Here is an 18,649-nt window from a genome sequence, read left to right as displayed (position 1 = left end):
TATATCCAGGTGGCGGTTTTATTTTGTTAATTAGTTTTAGAATAGGATTTCTATCTAGATTCCTATACTTTTATAAGTAAACAATAATGTGAAATGAATGTTATTTTATGTTTTTTGTTTAATTCAGAAATAATTCTATGGACAGTATTTTTCATTCTGGCGCGAATTTCATGAATGGGTATTTTTTACGCATTTTGTTGTAACAGTTCTGCGAAAAATAATGGGTGAAACCAACGATAGGGTAATATCCACAGCTGTTGGTCTATTATTTGGGGCTGGCGTTATTGTCGCACTGCCATCGTTTAGCAGGATGAAGGGTGACCCTTCGATTAACTCATTTAATATTTTTCCTCTTCTGCATTTTGGACTTGTTGCGTTCCAGCTAGAATGATGTGCATTGAGATCGCCCGCTACAATAACTTCACCTTGCTCCTTTTCTAACCAAAGAAAGGCTTCTTTGAGGTTTTCTAAAGCTTCCTAGCTGTTATTAGGGGGAAGGTACATCGAGTAAAGGCTGATCGTACCTAATGGACCTGAAAATTGTATTCCAACGACCTCTAGTGTTCCGAAAGCAGGGATGTCAATTTGTTTGAAATCTATATTCGCACGTATTAGGATTCCGATCCCACCGTAACACTTCTCCTCTTGGAAATCAGATTGAATTTTTCTCCATCCTTCAGCCAAATTTCCTGCAGTAATGCTATTCCTATATTATTGGATGTCATGTACGTGTATATTTTCTTCTCTCGTTTCACTCGGACGGATGCTTTGGATAGTGTGTTGTATTATCTTTAGCGCTTTATAAGCCATTTCTGTTTGTTGAATCTATTCTTAAATTCTCTGTTTGGTTCGTTTTATCCTCTGCATTTATTATATCGTTAATCCTTCCGAATGTATTAAGTAGTAACTGGTCCGTGTCGATATCCTAGTATCGTTTAAGCGAGCGGCAATCTCATCTCTAAGCTCGATAATCGGTTTCATCCAGATCTTTATTCTAAGTTGTCTAATGAGTTCCTGTCTGATTTATGACAGAACTGACTCTATTACCATTGCATTGTACGTTAATCCGGTTATCTCATCATTATCGCACTCTACACTTGTTGCCCTGGTTCTATTAATGCTGTTGGAGCGTCTCCAACCTCTTGATCTTGGGCCACTTATTTCGCTACAAGTGTTCCGGCTCCTCCACCGGTTGGAGCTCTGGGAAGTCCTCTTCCGTTTCCAACAGTTGGAACCGGTTATTTAGTTTTGGGTATAGCGCTTCAGCTTCTGTATACGTTTTTCCTCTGCTCCTCATAGTTAGCAGGATGTTCTCTCTTCTTTTCCTTTCCGGACAGTCACGATCGTTTGATTGGTGATTCTTCTTGCAGTTAGCGCATTTGGTGGTGCTTTTGCAGGCTCCTTCGTGTGTTCCTGCACATTTGCTACATCGAGCCTTGGCTCTGCAAAATTTGCTGATGTGTCCGAACCTCCAACAGTGATCGCACTGCTTGACTGGGAATACGTATATTTCCGCCCTGAAGGAACAGCCATAGATTTTGAGGAACTTGGGCACTTCCTTGCCTTCGACAACAACTTTCATGTTGTTCGTTGGAATTAGCTGGTCGTCTTTTTTCCTTTTTATGCGCTCCACCTTTCTGACTGGAAATTCTGCTGTTATGTTGTCCTTCACCTCCTGGTCCGTGTAATCTAAGGGAACTCCTCTCACGAAACATATTGTTTCTTTGAGTGACATCGGAAAAAATAGTTTTAGGTTATGTTTGGCAAAATCAATTTTCTTCAGCTCGATGATATCCTCTTTTTTTAGTTCCAGTTTATATCTAAACCTTCCGAGTTTTGTTATTTCCTTGCAGCGAGTGAAGTTTGCCTGTGATAATATTTTTCCTACAATTATCGGATGGTTTAAAATTTCTCCCTCATAGTTGATTGGTTCTATAAATGCAAATTCGGTCAGGGTTGTTTCTACATTGGTTTTATTTCCATTCATGGCGGGTGGCTTCAGCCCAGTAGCTGTTCCGCCAGGTTTTTAACGCCCTTCCCTTGACTTCTCGTATTCATTTGGGTAATTTAAGATTTTTTCGACCGCACGTGTCTATCGAAGATGGCCGCCCTTCGAGCCAACCACAGCTCACTTTCACACGAACGCTTTAATAGATTTTTTAACTAATTAACCGATTCACTGCACAATTTCTGCTCCCGACGCTTGCAGTATACACTAATATTTTAGGTTCGCTAAGTATAATCATTTAGAATGTTCACTAGGATTTAAACAAAAAACGCGCACTTCAAAAAACACGACCGCACACCGGTGCTTCCTACACTGCTCCTCTCCAAAAACGTCTGCCTTTCAATTAGTTTAGATATACAATATTGATATTAGCTACGATAGAATGTTGAACCACGACACGAGAGTGACATGAAACTCTCGTGTCGTGGTTCAACAGCAGGGACGAGGCTGATGGGTTCTGTCCTACACGCAGAATTTTATTTATGCATCGATAGCATACTTTTCTATCTGCCTCTCGTTTCTTCTGCTGTAAATTTTATGCATTGGACATATTCGGTCTATCCACTCATTGAATGCTTACTAGAAGTATATGCATGAAAATGCATAAAAATCATAGTAGATGAAAAGAGACAGGAATAGAAAGTATGCTAACTATGCATATTTTTGTTTCTCAGTGTAGGTTTTAACGCTCGGTCTGGTCAAGTTTGCCGAACATTATTGTTAACAAATGTAAAACACATGCCCATTGCATTTTTATGTGCAAAAATGTTCACATATACATGTGTTGGTACTAATGGTGAAAGCTTTTAATAACCCATCTTTTTGATTTTATGCTGTGCTCTCTCTGCTTCGTAATGTCAGGTGTTAGCATATCGATCGTGAACCGACAAATGGGCGAAACTAACAAATGTACACAAACAGAGATTTGATTAATATCTGAAAGAGGAGTAAAAATACTTTATAAAAAATATAAAAACTCATTTATAAATATTTCACACTTCATGAAAATCAATAAAAAACAAAACGGCGGATCCGACTTTCGACTGTAAACAAAAAGCCAGGCGGGTTACGCCTCTGCATTTCTAAGGTAGTGTATACAGGCGAAATTGACAGCATCATTGTTTACAAGGTCCGTAAACAGAATCGCCCTAAACAAAAACCAAGTGCTTGTTACGCCCAGGAAGAATAACAAATTTTCCCCTCCAGCGAGCACGGCGAAAGCCACATTTGATTTTTGTTTTTTGGCGACACTGCAGGGCGAAATTGAGAGTCGTCAAAACAAGAGGGCGACTCAAAAATGGCCTAATCAACATTTCATAACAACACTCGGCGAAATAATCTGTTTTCAATTTTATCAACGAAAACGTTATTATATAAAACATTTTAGTTATGCTTCCGAAAACTAGTATTGTTTCAAAGTGTTTCAATACATTTGAAGGCGCAGTATGCAAACACTGTTAAAATACGATTTAATTTTCTGAACCGAATTTTCAAAGCTATTTTTCTCGATTCGATATCATTGCGACTTCGGCCCTTTGGTCGATTCATGATCGATATAATGGTTCTCCCAGTCCCAATAAAGTACATAGTAAATCAACAAACGTTGGTACACTAGAGGGTGGTGGGCGGCATCGCAAGGTTACGCGCGTGCAAAAATAAACAATTATGTGCAATTATGTGCGGTGAGTTACTTTAGAAAATAAAACTAAACTTTGACATCGCTCAGAGAAGGAATCGTGAGAGCCGTTTAGTCCATGAATACTAATTATATAAAATTTAATATTATTCCTGCGCACATTTTTTATTTTTAATTCTCATTCACCCTTTACTAGTGCAATTCCGTATGTCATTGTTACTACAAAAAGTAGAAACGCAATAAGTGCAGAACGAATAAATCAATTTTTGCATACAGCCGTCAGTTGAACAATGTCAAATCTGTCTACTTTGAAATTCAAATAATTTATTGTCAAAACCAGCAGACAAATTTATTTCAGAACACAATTTGTTCACATCATTTAATTAAGCTAATAAACAATTGATACAACCCTAAGCTACTGATCATTCTGTAGCATTATAGTAGTGGTAATAGTAGTACTGAGCGATCACGCGAATCCGATAAAATTCTACTAAACATCAATAGAGGCCCTCTAATACCCCACTATTTACTCCACCTTATCCAAATATTCGTCAAACATCTGAATGCCCAAATCTTTGGTGTTAGCTTCATTCAAAATGTCATTCAGATTAGCAATATATCCGGACAACTTCCGAATCTCTCCACTCTGATACTCGATCAGCTTCTCGTCCAGATAGTGAGCTACGTCCGGGTCGTAGTGTTTGTTGATATCGGCATGGGAAATCTTCTTGTGGATGTGATGTGCTTCGGTGGCCATTGTCTTCTCGTAGTCCAGCGCCAGCTGAAGTGACGAGCTTTCACTACTCTGCAGCAGACCGGTGATGTTGCGTACGTTGGTCGGATCCTCGATTCCCTTGACCAGTGTTACGCTGGCTCCTCGCTTGCTTTGATATTTGATCAGGTCGATTGTGTCCTGCCAGGCTTTATCGGAAGTATGGCGGTACAGTTTCTGGAATCCGGGTCGGTTCATACTGTACACATCGAACACCGACGAAAGTATCAGAAAATCGAACGACTTGTCCAGCATTTGTTTGGTGTACTTGTTCAGATCGCTTTGAACGTGCGGAAATCCGGAGAAGTAAGCCGTACAGCTGTCTGTAGAGTGGAAAGGTAGATGATTAAAATCAGCACAGTTGAAAACAAGTTCTGCCGAACGCTTGTCGAATACATGCGAATGTATGAATCATTCTTTGTCTTTCTTTGTCAGATCGTTATCGTTTTTATAGAAGGATCACTAAGGAATAATTTGACTCTTACCTTTAATAGGAATAATTTGACTCTTACCTTTTGATGTGGAACATCCTACGTTGCTAGCGGCCCCGCTGACGAGGGCAACACCCGCGATTATTCCGAATATTAGTAAATAGAATTTCATGTTGATTGGCACCTGTTTCGGTAGGAAAAATTTAATAATAGCATTTTGGCAAGATGTGTTGCTAGTCCATCCTTACCTTCGATTCTGCTAGTCTTCGTCAAACTCGTTTCAAATTTTCTATGACTACGAACGAGATGTTCGCTAATCAATCGATATTATGCAGGCGCACTATACACAACACCACAAAGAATAATATTCTGTAGGAAAATCTGACTCCAATCTGCGACTTGAAACCCTTACGAAATAAATGAACTCACGAATGCGCATTGCGCGAGAGTGAGTGAAAAATGAGTTACACTTTTCACACGTTAAACCGCGATGCCTTAATTTAAAGTGAAATCATACTCCTGCTCTGCTTCAATCGAGACTTTAATAGGGCCCCTTACACGAGGCGCTAGTAATGTCATTACTGAGCAGTAATGTCACTTTTAATGATCGTGTAAATCGAGTAATGATGGAATCATCATGCAATTTCAGTAATGACACCTTTATTGCGTGTGTAAGGTGTGCTATACAATTCCAGTAATGACACTACTTAGTAATGACACTTTTATTGCGCGTGTAAGGACCCCTAATGGTTTTTCCGGTTTGTGTCTTCTCCGTTTTGTGCCTTAGATGTATCGCAATTAAGCGGACCCTACACGAGACAAGAACATTATCAATAAAAATACTGACAAAACTGCTTCAATACGTCAATCCCATTTTAATTCTATACAATCAATATTTTCAAAGTCCTTACCCGATCAATATTTTGATCAATAATTGGTGAATTGTCAATATTTCTGCTCGTGTAGGGTCCACTTTAAGCGAGCCTTACACGTTCAATATTATTGACAATACTAAACAGTATTGGCTAAAGTATTGTACGTGTAATGGAAAAAAGTTGTATTGACGACGTACATTTCAAATGGGATTGACGTATTGAAGCAATATCGTCAATACTCGTATTGACAAAATATTGAACGTGTATGGCAACATATGTATGTATGAACAAGTGACAACAAAAAGCACGATCACGAGTTCAATGGTTCATCCACCCGCAAATTGTAGACTTTTGTCATTGTACTAAAATTTAACATAAATAACTTAACTCAAAGTAAATCAGCTGTGCTGCTGTATGTGTAGTTGTGCGAATTCCTTTTCACGCAGCAAAGCCGCTATAGCGTCCTATCGTTCTAGTCTGGCAGTCATTTTCATGAATTCAAACCATACAGTACCATTATGACAGCGAACAGCCCACAGCGCAGAGTGATCGTGGACGTCGACGTCGGTACGGACGACGCCTGGGCTTTGCTGTTGCTGTTAAAGTGCGAAAAAAAGTTCAACTTCAAGGTCGAAGCCATCAGCTGTACCCACGGAAACACAGACGTAAATAATGCTGCGCGAAATGTGCTACGAATTCTGGCAGCCATCGGCAGAACGGATGTACCGGTATACAAAGGAGCTAGCGAGCCACTGATTACGCCGGCTGCGGTGCACGAGCAACACTTCCATGGGCTCGATGGTTTCGGAGATCTCGACTTTGAGCTGCCAGATGAAAGTTTGATCAAACCGGAGCATGCCGTGAGCGAGCTCTTTCGTAGGGTATCAGCAGATCCTGGAAATATTTCCTTGATTTTTGTTGGACCTCTTACGAATATGGCCCTATGTTTAAAAATGTACCCAGAAATTCGGAACAAAATTCGAGATCTCTTCATTATGGGCGGTAATCGGCACGGGGTCGGAAATGTTACCAGAGCGGCAGAGTTTAATTTTTGGGCCGATCCTGAAGCAGCGCATATCGTGTTCAATAATGTGCAGTGTCCAATTACGCTGCTTCCCTGGGAGACGTGCGTATCGGAGCACAAAGATCTGTCGATGGAATGGAGAATGAATGTCGTGGGCAGTAGCGCCAATAAGGCTGTACAAATGTTGAACCAAGTAGAGGCAAAGTGCTACAAGAAGTGGATGATGTGGATGCCTTGTGATGCATTTCTAGCTGCTGTGTTTGTTAAGCCAAGCATAGTTACACATGCGGAGAACTTTCATGTTGACATTGAACTTTCTGGGCGGTTGACCAGAGGTCAAGTGGTACCAGATCATCTCAAGTCCAGCAAGGACAATACTCGCATCGTCGATAAATTGGATGGTGAGCAGTTCAAACTGTTGATGCTGTATGCGGCTGATCATGATGTCGAGCAGCAGTTGTAGAATAAAGACAAATTTCGAAATCACCATCATCACTTCACTGGAATAGAAAGAAAGCAATGATTCTCAGTTTAATCTATCTAATAAATATTTCAGATTTAGTATTGGTGTCGTCGTTTGATAGTCCACTTGTATCAAGCCATTCGTCGTTGTTTGTCTTCAACAAATCTGATAAGCTTACCCGTTAGAGTATTGCACGCATATTGTCAAACCTCTCGGAGATATTTTACTAAAGAGACTAATCTAGCCACTTTGCGCTTTATAGTATATACCTAGTAACTCTAGTTTATGAACAGACTTTAAGCAGTCAACAACTGAAAAATAAAGCTGTTACTACATCTTCAGTTTTAACTATGACTTCCAACCAATTCCGGAAGGTGATTGTGGACGTCGACGTTGGCACGGACGACGCCTGGGCATTACTGCTACTGCTGAAGTGCGAGAAGAAATTCAATTTCAAGGTCGAAGCCATCACCTGTACCCACGGTAACACGGATGTTGATAATGGCGCCCGAAACGTTGTGCGAGTTCTGGCCGCAATCGACAGAACTGACGTTCCAGTATACAAGGGGGCAACCGAAGCGCTTGTTATTCCGACACCAGCGAGAGAGAAACCTTTCCACGGAGTCGACGGGTTTGGAGATCTAAACTTGGAGATTCCTGACGAAAGCATAATTCGACCGGAACACGCTGTCAATGAACTCGCCCGAAGAATTCTCGCAGAATCGGGTACTTTGTCGCTAATATTTATCGGACCTCTTACAAATTTGGCCCTCTGTTTGAAAATGTATCCAGAGGTACGGGATCAGATTAAGGATCTTTACATCATGGGCGGAAACCGGTACGGGATGGGTAACGTTACTAAATCAGCTGAATTCAACTTTTGGGCGGATCCAGAGGCTGCGAGCGTAGTGTTCAACAACATTCGCTGTCCAATCACACTGCTTCCGTGGGAAACGTGCCTGTCGGAACAACGAACCATACCAATGGATTGGCGGATGACTGTCGTGGGTAAATCGACCAACAAAGCAGTACAAATGTTGAACCTGGCGGAAGCGGAAATTTTCGCCGATCGTCCATTTTGGAGGCCATGTGATGCGTTTCTGGCGGCAGTTTTTGTTAAACCTGAAATCGTTATTCACACTGAAAACTTCCACGTCGATGTTGAACTAAGTGGTAGGTTAACAAGGGGCCAGATGGTTTTAGATCATTTGAAGTGTATGCGTGATAATGTTCGACTTGTTGATAAAATTAACACCGATCAATTCAAGCTATTGATGTTGTATGCTGCCGATCATAACGTTGAAGATTTAATCTAATAAATAAATGCACGTACATCTACAGAAAAAGAGAATGTTTTTGAAATAGAATTGTTTCTTTTTATTTCAATTATTACATCCCGTCCTGAATGTCACTTTGTTCGCTATTTTTCCAACATCTCACCAATAACGAGAAAATCTGTTCCTATATATTATATGTTATGTTTATACATATGCGGTTATTTACATATACTTTTTCAACGAGAAACAAGGGAATACTATATTAACAAAGCATAAATTAAACGATCCTCAGCGATTCTCTCAATGCTCCATCGCATTTTCGGGAGCTGCCTCCGGATCTGGTCCATTATCCGATCCCGAACTTTTGGCATTCTCTTCCTGCATCGATTGTCGAATTTCCCGATTCGATTGCAGCAAATTAAGCAACTGGGCTTTTAGATCGTCATTCCGTTGTTCGATTGCATCCAGAGCGGAGTTGAGAGAATCAAGATAGTTATTGACAGACTCAAATTCTAAAACGAATGGTAGTTTTTATACGGCTAAACATCACTATCAATCACAGTGAAAAAGTAATACCATCGAGCGAAACCTCAACATCATCCTCATTCTCCTCGCCGGAAGTCTGTTCATCCTGGGCGTTGTTGGATGGGGAGTGTTCTGCCGGGGGACCAGACTGCGATTTGTTCTCTTTCGGATCGGGTGTCATTTTAACTTTACTGAATTTACCAGAAAATTACTCGATTCGTCAACAGTCACCTGACCGTACTGGAAACTTTTGTTTATATGCTTTTGGGCTCGATCATTGAATTTAAACGATTGACATCAAGGTGACAGCTGACAGAGTGACCAGATGTTTTTTAATGGGGTTTTCGATTGATTTAGAGTTTTCGATTGAAGGAACTGGTGTAGTTTTCTGCACTGAAATTCGACAAAGATTTTTCATTAGGGCTTAAATAGCAAATGTAAACAAACTGCGTTTTCGCTATTACGACATTATGCAACAAAAATACTACAAGATTGAGGTGAAAATTAGTTAAAATGGTTTTTAGTTCGATGTATAATTAAAGAAAACAAAACGGCGAAACATGCATTTTCATCGAGATTTCGACTTAGGCCCTTCTTCTCATATGGAATATAAAGGCCAAACTTACATTTTTAGACAGAAGCGGGCGTACGGTTATTATTCACAAATAAAAGAATAAACGGCGATTCTGTTATATAAATGATAAGCAATATCTACTATGATCATGTCTACTCGATAGTTGTTGCACATAAACATTCGAATATTTCGATATTTTCATGAAATTTGAAGAAAAGATTCACACGCCCTTTCTTTTACATTGGGTTTCTATGCGCCCATTTGCTGAGCCCTATTAAAAAGTATACTGTCAAGCTCGCCCATTTACCCAGCCCTACCCAGCAAGACATAGTCAGTTTAGCCCATTTACCGCGCCCTTCTGAAAATTATGTACACGGTTTAGCCCTTCCGCAAATGGTGGTTGCTGAAGGGCGAAATCACGACTGGGATGCAAATTGGGCGTAAGCATTTTTTTAGTTTCTACCCACTAAAAGCACATAGGAATTAAATTCTTTGTTATATTGTCAGAAGGTTTAACGAAAAATGCTTCCGGAAAAACACGGTCATAAAGTAATTTATACCTACAATAAAAACTACATTTAGAAAACCTTCGCCGAATATTGAAACTGATTTTTCTCCATTTGAGTACATTGCGACTTAGGCCCTAATGAAAGATCTGTGTCGAATTGCACTTTTCTTGCAGAAGTGTTGTCAAAACACCGACACCATGTTCCATTGATAGGAACTGCAATAAAAAAGTGCAATTCCAGTTGGGATTTTCGATTGATTGACACCGGTGTAGTGGATTGCACTGGTTTTGCACTTTCTAGCAGAAGTGTCAATGGAACATACCCAGTTTTCTGCACTTCTGCTAGAAAGTGCAAAAACAGTGCAGTTTCAGTGCACTCCACTAAACCGGTGTCAATCAATCGAAAACCCCAAGTGCAATTTCGGGGCAGAGATTTGGCACCGAAAATTTTGTCGGTGCGAGCCAGTGCACGCACTAACACCAATAACGGAAACGTCAAAACCACGATCAAAATGGATGAGTAAACAAACCGGTCATCGCAGGTAAACGAATATATCTTTATTTATTTCATCTGAAATACTGTTATTTGTTATAGTTACAGAAAACGAACCTAAAAAGGAAACCGACGAACAACAGACGAAACCGTTGCCCGTTATCACTCAACGGGAAGGATTACCAATACCAGGTTCTGAAAAAGTTCGGTTCCGTTGGCTCCAGTTCAGTGTTTTCGGCCAAACAAATGGGGACGGGCGTTGAATGTGCATTGAAGGTAGGTGTTCGGGAAGGAATAATTTCAAAAAAATACCTCAAACCCATTGTTTTCAGTTGATGAATCTCGAAGGTGATTCCAGCATAGTGGAAGGCTACTTAAATGAAACGAAACTGTTGGCGAAATTGCAAGGGGATGAAAATGTTGTAGCGCTGTATGACTAGTGAGTATTTATAGAAGAAAATCAGTTCCGTGTAATCTAATCGAAGCGATAAACTTTTAGTTGTCATGTTCCGGAGTCTAACCAACTTTACCTGGTTATGGAAAAGGGTAATAGTGATCTGCACAAAATCGTGCAAAGCTACCGCAAGGATATCCCGCTGTACACGCTCATGCAAATTTGGTACCAGATGGTACAGTGTGTGCACTACATTCACAAGCACGGTGTCATCTATCTGGATCTCAAACCGGCTAACTTGGTAAAAGGTCGCGTGAAGTTGATTGTTAAGTAACTATTTATACAAATGAAACTGTACAAAATTATGTTGTAGAACAATCCATCCACCCGAGTCAGAATCAGTTTTGTCATTTAAGCAGAAATTCCTTCGAAAGCCCAACGTGCCCTGTATATCATCTGGCCGTTGTCTTCCCTATTGAAATTTTGCTTTCTACCTTCTTTCGACAAAATTCGATTCTGATTCTTCACAACCGAGCTCAGCCCCAATAAAGTAAATGCTCGCATAAAAAACATTTTTTGCTCTCAGCATTATACACTAACCATTCAAGTAATAGTTATCGTAAAGCTTATCGTCGGGGTACCTCAATAATTGTCGTTTTAATAATATATGCAGTATGATAACAATACTGGAAATCCTCCGATAATTATGCAATTTTCAACTAAGTTGTTCCTTATAAAAAAAGCTACACAACATGAAGCTTTGAGGTATGGAGAGTAGATGTGGGAGTTTTAAGGGGCCATACACTAATTACGTAAGGGAATAGGGGAGGGGGAGTTTCAAAATATCTTACGAATTCTTATCTAAAAGGGAGGAAGGGTTTGTCTTTTCTTACGTAGTATCATAAAACAAGTATGAAAAATGAAATCAATAAGAAAAATATTATTTTCGTAAGAAAAGGGTACTATTTCTGCTTTGAACATGTATATTACATTAAACGAGCATATGTTGTACATCATGGTCAAGGAAGGGCGGACCTCGAATTAAAGTATTTTCCGGCAGGATATGATACCTAAATTAGTTATGGAATTTTGTTGATTGTTGGCAGCGTGAGGAGCGACTTAATTGTCGATGATGTTGGAGCAGTTACAAAAATTTCTTGACTCTTGATGGTACATTGTTCTGTTCAGGAACTAGAGTCACAATATGTCTAACAAGTTAGGAAGAGCATGCCGTATTAACATATTTGTATTTGGTAAGATCTTACGTAGGGGGAGGGGGAGTTCACAAAAACCTTACGAATTCTTATCAGAGGGGGAGGGGGAGGTTGAAAAGTTCTAAAAAAGCCTTATGTAATTAGTGCATGGCCCCTAACTGAATTATATTTTTTTTTATTTTCGATTTTTCATATATTTCACCATAGAAATTCTTGTGTGGGAGCTAGAGTTATTGGAAAAAGCTCATATTTGGCATATGGTTTGTAGAGCTATATATATATATATATATATATATATATATATATATATATATATATATATATATATATATATATATATATATATATATATATATATATATATATATATATATATATATATATATATATATATATATATATATATATATATATATATATATATATATATATATATATATATATATATATATATATATATATATATATATATATATATATATATATATATATATATATATATATATATATATATATATATATATATATATATATATATATATATATATATATATATATATATATATATATATATATATATATTATATATATATATATATATATATATATATATATATATATATATATTATATATATATATATATATATATATATATATATATATATATATATATATATATATATATATATATATATATATATATATATATATATATATATATATATATATATATATATATATATATATATATATATATAATATATATATATATATATATATATATATATATATATATATATATATATATATATATATATATAATATATATATATATATATATATATATATATATATATATATATATATATATATATATATATATATATATATATATATATATATATATATATATATATATATATATATATATATATATATATATATATATATATATATATATATATATATATATATATATATATATATATATATATATAATAAGATAGAATAAAAATATTTTTTTTCTGCTTTTTTCTGTGGATGAGCTGGATGCTTTCTTCATTTAAGTTAACAGTTTTGGTTCAAGCACATATCAAGCCTATTAGATGTATTACCAATACAAATGCATCCAAATATTAAAAAATAAAGCAAAATAATCTAGTCTAGTCTACACATACACAGCCAATACACGTAGGGACGAACGTCCACAATTTTCCTTGTCATTATTATTGTTTGTGGCACATATTGAATATGACACAAGCATTAAAGCGGCCAGGCCAACTGTGCAACGTACAAAATAAGGATGATTCAAAATTATACGGCAATCAAATTATTCATTCCATGAATAATTTAATCAACGGATTATTTTGAACCTTGAATAAGGAAGAAACGTGGACAACCGTATTTGTTTTCGAGTCTCGCATCTGGGGGATTATTTTTCACATGATTGCTTAGCTTCACTTACCATTTTCGAAACAAAAACTGTTTTTAAATAATTTTTTTTATAAAATATGCGCTTTGGATAAGTTCTCGGTGACGCACGCGTGTCCAGTTGGCATGAATATTAACAGTGCAAAAATACCAATCAAATATTTTTGAGATTCACTCCAAACGAAGATAATTTATTTCTTATGTATTTCGTCAATACAGGTGATATTTACTTTGGCCTTTCGTCTGAAAGATTTTGAAAATTAGCTTTTGAATATGCAGTACACTGCCGCTAGAAGCATAACTGTCACATGTGCTATGGGAATCCCTATAAACATGGGACAATTATGCTTCTAGCGGCAGTACATGTCGGAGTCAAAATACCGGGGTATTGAGATTGAAATGAAATGGCTAATGTCGGGTAACATACAGTTTTATAGATTAGATATTCAGCGCTTTCCATTAGGAAATCTGAAGAAATTGAATTTTCATTTGATTGCTTATTTTCTGGCGTACATCTAACTCTCAATAACAAAGGTAACATTACACACTTCTCAGCGGGCCTACTGCAAGTATCATCCGCATGGCCTTTTCCACATTTACCGCACCGTTGCTTGTTGCTACAGTAGGTGGCCGTGTGACCTACTTGTGTGCTTGCAATTCATGACCCGCGGTACAAACAGATGCACAGATAGACGAGCTCCTCCCACTTCAACGTAGCTCGGAAGTGCAGATCCAGCGAAGGTTACGCGAAACGAGTGTGATGGATAGTAATTCCCATCTTCGATGGACTTTTAGTGCATTTGCTTGCACTCCAAAATCTTAACTGATTGAAGGTTAGGGTCATTAAAGCGGCCAACCACATCATTCATTAGCTCATCGACAGTTAGACCCGCATCACTTACCACACCGTCGATCTCCACATCACGAGAAGGAATGTAGGCGCGATACTCCATCGTAAAGAGGCTATTACTAAGGATATGATTGGCCTGTTTCAAGTCAGTAACGAATAAGCGCAGTTTATCTAACTGTACCCTTTTAATTTCGGTTACGGCCGAGTAACGTTTTGTCAGCTCCCGTGCAATAGTTATGCCACAGACAAACAGACGTAACAGCTCGAAGAAAATTCTTAAAAATTCATCGCCCACGGTATACTAGCGACATCTGTTGAACACATTGCACAAAATGTGATTCTGGCAACCATGGGAAATATTTTTTTTAACCGAAGTCCTGCAACAATGCCCATGCCGCTTCTCAACTGCAAGATAGTAGATGAAAGGTAGGGACATTGTTGTTGTTGTTAAATTTGAAGGGCGAAATAGAAAAATCGCCTATGTCACTTCATGTACTTCAATTTTCCATGGCATAATGATTGCGATTGACAAATTTATAGAATGCAGAGCTACGATATTTTTAAAACCCAACACAACCCTTTATTGTTACGGGAAATTAAGCAACGCCAAAATTGTTTTTCTTTTCGTGTGAAGAAATCAATTCTTGTCGTTAATTGGTCGTATGATTGATTTTTGTCTTTATTTACTCTTCTTTGCCGTCGCTCTTTTGGAACCCCGACGACTCTCTTTTTTATTTTCCAGGCTGGCGTTTACTGTTAACTTTAAGAACAAAGCTGTATGCATGTAGCCTATTGTTAAAGAGTCGGCTTTGCTATCGAGGTCATCATTGGATCCAGATCGCGGAAACACAACCCCTAAAATTTCCTCGTAGAAATTGATCATGTAGGCTATGCGAGAATTTATATTTTATTAATTTCTTAACTGATGGTTCGCCACGATGATTCTGCATACGAGTACACGGCACTTTTTTCTCCGTCTGTTTCGGGGACCGACTAATTCGAATCTATTGACTACATCCGGTTAGATTCGTTACACCCAACCAGTTAAATTGACAAGATCCTAAAATGTATCTGCTCACCGATCGGCATCGTGCAGGAAACTACGAAATGAGTTTGAACAATTCTTACTTTGGGCACTTCGGCAGGAATACATTTGACATTTTTGTTTATTTTGGTTTGCATAAAATGAAAATGGCGATAATGTTTTCGAGCAGGACGGTACAGGCCACATCGTTCTAAGTATAAGTACTGTCTACGGCCTTTTCTTTCCTTTTATCGTGCACCAAAGAATCAGGATGCTCGTTCGGATCTTTATGTTTACATATTTTATGGGTCGCGGACGCCATGTTCAAATTGACATGTATAAAACTAATACACTCAAAAGTGACAAATGTCCCCACCTTCTTTCCCTTCATCTTGATTTTCGGGTGTTTGCGGCAACGAAGTGATGCATTATGGCTATGTGTCAAAATCGTTTCACAAGCGCCACGCTCGGTGAGATGGCGCATTTTTTATAATTTAAATCAACCGTTTTTTCTGTGGGCGATGAAAATTCATCCCGAGTTACGTCTGTTTGTCTGTGGTTATGCTGTTTAACGGTTTATTTTTGGGCCGAAAGTATACCACCCAAGGACCAGTGGATCCATCCAGGTAAACTTTGACTCGAGGGGGGGGGGGGGGGCTGTGAGACATTGGGGGAAAGTGGATCGTCCATAACATCATCTGTCTCCTAATCAGATACACGTTCCTCTTACCCATAAGATTCGTCTTCGGAGGGTGATCCTTCTGTTTGTTCCATGTTGTTGCGGGAGTAACACGCTCGACCGCACTATTTAACTTAAATCAAAATAAAAAAATAAGAAGAATCAAATACAATAATAAAAACAATCGATAAGAAAAGTAAAAAACGAAACACTTCACCAGTTGGCTCCTGATGAGCTGGTAGGTGAATTGATCCTTCGTTTGATTTATCCGTCACCCGCGTGACGTTCACCTGGTGTATAGCTCGTCTAATGGCGATTTTGCTTGAACCTGAAACTGAGTCAGGTTCTAACCCCAACCGCTGTCAGTTCATACATTTTGACAGCAGTTGGGGTTAGGATCTGACTCAGTTTCGCCTCAAACAAAAACCACATAAACAAACTTATCTTTCAGGTAAGAAAACTGTTTAGCACCGCACTACACTGCACTGCCTGACACAATTTAACGTTTATAATATTTGTACTACAGCCCTTGCTGTGATAAACACCTTCACCGATATCGCCTAACTCAAGGTAATGTTACAACAAACAACGCGCGTGTGCAACGAAGGAACACTCGGTTACGAATGTTTCTTACTCTTATATTGTGTATTATAGACTTATAGACCATAAGTCTTTACCTCCATAGTTTTTGAATGACTTGAAAAAAAAATCTCTTTCAACTGGGCATCCATGAGTGTATAACGACTAAGAGCTTACTGTTTACGATTATAAAACTGAAGACTTATGTTCAAAAACGTTCATGGATTACTTATAACAATCGTTGCAATCAATTCAATATTGAATTCCCTAAACCTCAAGGAGTGTATACAATATTCCTTGGTTGGGTATTTCGGACTTTTGTTTGATTTGCTTGGGAATGTCCATACACAATCTAGTAAAAGAAAAACTACCTAAAGCAAATATGAGTGCGGAGTCGGAAAATCGATTAAGAGAAGCCTTCACTAGCGCCGCATAGTAGTAGTTTCCTAATCTTCTAAACTAGACTAACCTTCGGGCAATCCTTAGCCTCCAAAAGAACTATGCTGAAGACCATTCTTAATTATCATGATATTGAAATGCAAAAAATAAATGAAATGGCATGTTCACTAGCGCAGCCCAGCGGATGAAATCCGAATGAATCTTCTTCCATCCCCAACTTTATCGAGAACAACATCGACCTAAACCATAAAACCTTTGAGATAGAACATAATTTTCCAAATACTACGCTAAGCTATTATGTACTTTAGCGCAGCCTAGTGGACGAATCTAAAAATGAATTATTCATTTACGTGCAGCATTTGATCTACTGATGTTGTATTGTCAAATCGAGTCACTAGCGCTGCCTGGCAAGTTAATTCCAAAAATAATCCATAGGTATACGGGTTGATCTTGGCCTACTGAAAAACTTTTCAGAAAAGATGATATCTCGAGTACTTTTTCAAATGGACGTAAGTAACATTGTTTACTTTCTCTTTCGTTTATTACGACGTCATTACAACACTTTGTGCTAATTACATATCGAAAGCCGACGGTTTTTACTACAATATTATGCAAAGAGTAGAGTAGTAAATGTTGAAATGGCCGAGTAATGAACAGAAGAGAAAGACCTCAAAGAGAATCTCTCATCGTTACTTACGTCCATTTGAAAAAGTACTCGAGATATCTTTCAATTAACATAATATTGACATATACCATTATATTATGTGCTGTGTGTGCTCACTAGTGCCGCATAGAGAATTCCAAACTAATCGGTCACCATCGCAACGTTGCGATAATTACATGATCTACGGAAATCCTTTTTGTCGGATTCCTTTCAAGCGGCCCAATTAACCGTGCATTATGAGACACAACTCTACGTGTTGTTCGGTGTGGAATTTGTTTATTTTCCCGTATAAGTGTGTACCACAATGAATCAAATTGTTCAAAACAGTTTTGATCAACATATTAAGGTCTGCACTCCGGTTGTCCGCGGTTTGACTGCGCCGTATAACAATATCTACACATTTTGATATATTTTATGATTGTACCTAATGATTAATCTGCTTAGAGCAAAACTTATTTCTTATTTAAGTGCTTTATTTTTGGGGTTTTCGATTGATTGACACCGGTTTAGTGGAGTGCACTGAAACTGCACTGTTTTTGCACTTTCTAGCAGAAGTGCAGAAAACTGGGTATGTTCCATTGACACTTCTGCTAGAAAGTGCAAAACCAGTGCAATCCACTACACCGGTGTCAATCAATCGAAAATCCCAAAAAATAAACAAACATCAGCTGTTAAATGACAGCTCGGCCATCTACACGCACACATTCAAGAGTGCACTCGATTTGCATTGGAGTGTTCCATTGGCACCGTGCCAGTGCAAAACACTGGCGCGGTGCCAGTGCCATCAATCGAAAACCCTAATTGACACCGGTGTAGTGGATTGCACTG

At 38.1% G+C, this 18,649-nt stretch overlaps 5 protein-coding genes across 6 annotated transcripts; 3 read left to right on the top strand and 2 right to left on the bottom strand.

The window, feature by feature from the left end:
* Window positions 1-3,992: 3,992 nt before the first annotated feature.
* Window positions 3,993-5,265, bottom strand: LOC131679727 (soma ferritin-like). Its single transcript, XM_058960474.1, has 3 exons — window positions 5,096-5,265; window positions 4,929-5,031; window positions 3,993-4,739 (listed from the first exon to the last, which is right to left on the bottom strand). Exons 2-3 carry the CDS (start codon window positions 5,017-5,019, stop codon window positions 4,171-4,173), a joined length of 660 nt encoding a protein of 219 aa, XP_058816457.1. The 5' UTR covers window positions 5,020-5,031; window positions 5,096-5,265; the 3' UTR covers window positions 3,993-4,170.
* Window positions 5,266-5,981: 716 nt separating this feature from the next.
* On the top strand, window positions 5,982-7,327 carry LOC131679699 (nucleoside hydrolase-like). Its single transcript, XM_058960438.1, has one exon. The coding sequence runs from the start codon at window positions 6,241-6,243 to the stop codon at window positions 7,207-7,209; it is 969 nt and encodes a 322-aa protein (XP_058816421.1). The 5' UTR covers window positions 5,982-6,240; the 3' UTR covers window positions 7,210-7,327.
* A 128-nt stretch (window positions 7,328-7,455) lies between these two features.
* LOC131679710 (nucleoside hydrolase-like) lies at window positions 7,456-8,562 on the top strand. The gene has a single exon (XM_058960448.1). The coding sequence runs from the start codon at window positions 7,560-7,562 to the stop codon at window positions 8,523-8,525; it is 966 nt and encodes a 321-aa protein (XP_058816431.1). The 5' UTR covers window positions 7,456-7,559; the 3' UTR covers window positions 8,526-8,562.
* LOC131679718 (UPF0184 protein AAEL002161) lies at window positions 8,563-9,296 on the bottom strand. Its single transcript, XM_058960461.1, has 2 exons — window positions 9,063-9,296; window positions 8,563-8,998 (listed from the first exon to the last, which is right to left on the bottom strand). The coding sequence occupies exons 1-2, from the start codon at window positions 9,190-9,192 to the stop codon at window positions 8,787-8,789; spliced, it is 342 nt and encodes a 113-aa protein (XP_058816444.1). The 5' UTR covers window positions 9,193-9,296; the 3' UTR covers window positions 8,563-8,786.
* A 1,117-nt stretch (window positions 9,297-10,413) lies between these two features.
* On the top strand, window positions 10,414-11,378 carry LOC131676397 (uncharacterized). Of its 2 annotated transcripts, none has more exons than XM_058955466.1 (4): window positions 10,414-10,635; window positions 10,695-10,862; window positions 10,919-11,025; window positions 11,086-11,378. In XM_058955466.1, exons 2-4 carry the CDS (start codon window positions 10,833-10,835, stop codon window positions 11,312-11,314), a joined length of 366 nt encoding a protein of 121 aa, XP_058811449.1. In that variant the 5' UTR covers window positions 10,414-10,635; window positions 10,695-10,832; the 3' UTR covers window positions 11,315-11,378. The 2 variants fall into 2 exon arrangements, with proteins under 2 accessions (XP_058811449.1, XP_058811448.1); XM_058955465.1 differs by having other exon boundaries at window positions 10,689-10,862.
* The last annotated feature ends 7,271 nt before the right edge of the window (window positions 11,379-18,649 follow it).

The sequence above is a fragment of the Topomyia yanbarensis genome, chromosome 1, assembly GCF_030247195.1.
Source record: "Topomyia yanbarensis strain Yona2022 chromosome 1, ASM3024719v1, whole genome shotgun sequence".
NCBI lineage: Eukaryota > Metazoa > Arthropoda > Insecta > Diptera > Culicidae > Topomyia > Topomyia yanbarensis.
The sequence above is the reverse complement of the archived record's forward strand: the minus strand, read 5'-3'. Positions and strand labels throughout refer to the sequence as shown.